This window comes from Molossus molossus, unplaced genomic scaffold, assembly GCF_014108415.1.
Source record: "Molossus molossus isolate mMolMol1 unplaced genomic scaffold, mMolMol1.p scaffold_m16_p_15, whole genome shotgun sequence".
NCBI classification, from domain to species: Eukaryota; Metazoa; Chordata; class Mammalia; order Chiroptera; family Molossidae; genus Molossus; species Molossus molossus.
In genome coordinates, this window is record NW_023425350.1 from 51,411,260 (window position 1) to 51,414,470 (window position 3,211).

The 3,211-nt window shown below is 54.1% G+C and overlaps 1 protein-coding gene across 1 annotated transcript; it reads left to right on the plus strand.

The window, feature by feature from the left end:
* Nucleotides 1-862: 862 nt before the first annotated feature.
* On the plus strand, nucleotides 863-2,387 carry PCBP1 (poly(rC) binding protein 1). Its single transcript, XM_036262522.1, is given in 2 exon segments — nucleotides 863-1,482; nucleotides 1,485-2,387. Coding segments are annotated over 2 exon segments (1,050 nt in total). The 5' UTR covers nucleotides 863-987; the 3' UTR covers nucleotides 2,040-2,387.
* The last annotated feature ends 824 nt before the right edge of the window (nucleotides 2,388-3,211 follow it).

Here is a 3,211-nt window from a genome sequence, read left to right on the forward strand (position 1 = left end):
ATGTAAATGGACGCCATTCTTTCTAGGGCCACGTTTCCAGCACTTCCCAGAAACCAAGAGCAGAACCGCAACTCGAGTGGCGACTGGGGGGTGGTTTTCGCCCTTTCTCCTCACTGGCCGTCGCCACGGGGCCTGGGCCAGGGTGGCGGCTAGCGCCCTGCGCCCAGACGCCGTGGACGAAGAAGACCCACGTGCCCGCCCGCGCGCCCGCCCCGCAGCGCCGCCTCGCCTCGCCTCGCCTCGCCTCCCCTCCCCCCCGGAAGACCGCGGCTGCCCCTCCCGTCTCCCCCACACCCTCGCGCACGCGCTCTAGCCGCCTCACGCGCACGTTTTAAACCCGCGGCGTCCCAGTTGCCGCCTGCAGTCACCGACCTGCCTGCCCTTGTTTCTTCGCGTCGAGACCCCTTTTGAAGGGTGGTAAAATAATGTGTCGCCCCTGTACACAACACTAACATTTCCAAACATCTGTCGGTACTACTAGGGTTAATAAAATAAATGTTTGTTTTGAAATTTTGCCGGACTCAGAGTTTCTGCCCATCAGAGCTTTATATTCAAAGCTAGGTTGTTAAAAGGATTTTTTAAAAAACTACCATGTGGAGGTTGGCGCAATCTTGTGACCTAAAAAAGACGGGTCCTCATTTTTTTCAAGGGGTCCTGCGCAGCAAGCACTTCCGGGGTCAGAGGGTACGCGAGGTTGAAAGCGGGCTTCCCGCCCCGCCCAGACCGCCGAGGCTGCCGCCGGAGTCGCCACCGCCGCGCCCTCGCCCACCCGCCCGCCCGCCGCTCCCGGCCCCGCTCGCCCCCTCCGCCGCCGCCGCCCGTCCCTGCGACGACGCCGCGGCCTCCCGCCCGCGCCCGCTCGCTCCCGCGGCCCTCGCTCGCCTCGCGCCGGCAGTTTTGGGCCTACACCTCCCCTCCCCCCGCCAGCCACCAAAGACTTGACCACGTAACGAGCCCAACTCCCCCGAACGCCGCCCGCCGCTCGCCATGGATGCCGGTGTGACTGAAAGTGGACTAAATGTGACTCTCATCATTCGGCTGCTTATGCACGGAAAGGAAGTGGGCAGCATCATTGGGAAGAAAGGGGAGTCGGTTAAGAGGATCCTCGAGGAGAGTGGCGCATGGACCAACACCTAGGAGGGGAATTGTCAGGAGAGAATCATCACTGTGACCCGCCCCACCAATGCCATCTTTAAGGCCTTCGCTATGATCATCGACAAGCTGGAAGAAGATATCAACAGCTCCATGACCAACAGCATGGCGGCCAGCAGGCCCCCGGTCACCCAGTTCGGCGTCCTGATTGGGAAAGGCAGGTGTAAGATCAAAGAGATCCGCCAGAGTACATACCGGGCCCAGGTCCAGGTGGCAGGGGATATGCTGCCCAACTCCACCGAGCGGGCCATCACCATTGCTGGCGTGCCGCAGTCTGTCACCGAGTGTGTCAAGCAGATCTACCTGGTCATGCTGGAGACGCTCTCCCAGTCTCGCAAGGAAGAGTCATGACCATTCCATACCAGCCCATGCCAGCCAGCTCTTCAGTCATCTGAGCCGGCGGCCAAGATCAGTGCAGCGACGCTGCGGTCTACCCCAATGCCACCCATGACCTGGAGGGACCACCTCTAGATGCCTACTGGATTCAAGGACAACACACCATTTCTCCGCTCCATCTGGCCACGCTGAACCAGGTGGCAAGACAGCAGTCTCACTTTGCCATGATGCATGGTGGGACCGGATTCGCTGGAATTGACTCCAGCTCTCCATAGGTGAAAGGCTATTGGGCAAGTTTGGATGATGCATCTACTCAAACTACCCATGAACTCACCATTCCAAATAACTTAATTGGCTGCATAATTGGGTGCCAAGGAGCCAACATTAATGAGATCCGCCAGATGTTTGGGGGCCAGATTAAAATTGCCAATCCAGTGGAAGGCTCTCCTGGTAGGCAGGTTACTATCACTGGTTCTGCTGCCAGTTTTAGTCTGGCCCAGTATCTAATCAATGCCAGGCTTTCCTCTGAGAAGGGCATGGGGTGCAGCTAGAACAGTGTAGGTCCACTCATAACCTCTTTCTGCTGTTTTCCCATGATCCAAATGTGTAATTTCTGGTCAGTGATTCCAGGTTTTAAATAACTTGTAAGTGTTCAGTTTCTACACAACTTTATCATCTGCTAAGAATTTAAAAATCACATTCTTTGTCCAGCTGTTAATACTGGGATCCATATTTAGTTTTATAAGCTTTTCCCTGTTTTTAGTTTTGTTTTGGGTTTTTGGCTCATGAATTTTATTTCTGTTTGTCGATAAGAAATGTAAGAGTGGAATGTTAATAAATTTCAGTTTAGTTCTGTAATGTCAAGAATTTAAAAATTAAAAAGTGGATTGGTTAAAAAATGCTTCATATTTGAAAAAGCTGGGAACTACTATCTTAAACTCTTTGTTGGTGCTTTTTTTCTCTTTTCCTTTTAGTAGTAGGCATTTGCACGGAAAAGGGTGGGCCCGTCCTTGGTATTTCTCTCAAGCCCTTTTCACCTTATTGGTGAGATTCCATTCCCTCTCCGTCCCAACAAAGGAGCACAGCAGGTTGGGCCTGCTTTGGGATGTTTGCAGAGACAGAGGGTCTCGCCGGGAGAGTAACATCCCTCCACCCAAGTTCCAGAGAGAGGCCTCTGCCCGTTTCTCTGGTAGAAAATGTGTTTTCTCAGATGGAAAAAGTATACCCACTCGGTAGGACCTTTGAATGGCCCTATGTCCTCCGGTCTAACCAGCCCCATCCCCACCCCCAATCTTACTTGGAAAACTCTTAGCCTGGAACAAAAAAATGTTCTGAGGTGGGAGGAGCCCCGGGAGACCCAGAGAAGGGGGGGGGGGCTGGGTTGGGGAGGAAGGGAGAGGCTGAGGTGGGGGGAAGGGGAAGGGGCAAGGGTGGGTTTGAGGGCTTGGAAGTGGGCAAATGCTATGGGGTGGTTGGTGGTAGGGATAGTGGGGTCTCTGTTGGGCTGCAGGACTGAATGGGGGATGGTACCATCAGGGCACACGTGTCAGGCATGCACCTGTGGCAAGCAGCCTGTCAGAGGATGTTATTACACCTGCCAAGTGGCGTATCCAGAAACAAAAGAGGCCCAGCTTCTAATTCTTCAGCTGTGTGCAATATTTAGAGATATCATTATACCAGGAAATAATCCTGCCTACATGGGGCGGTCCTCACAGGCAGGAAT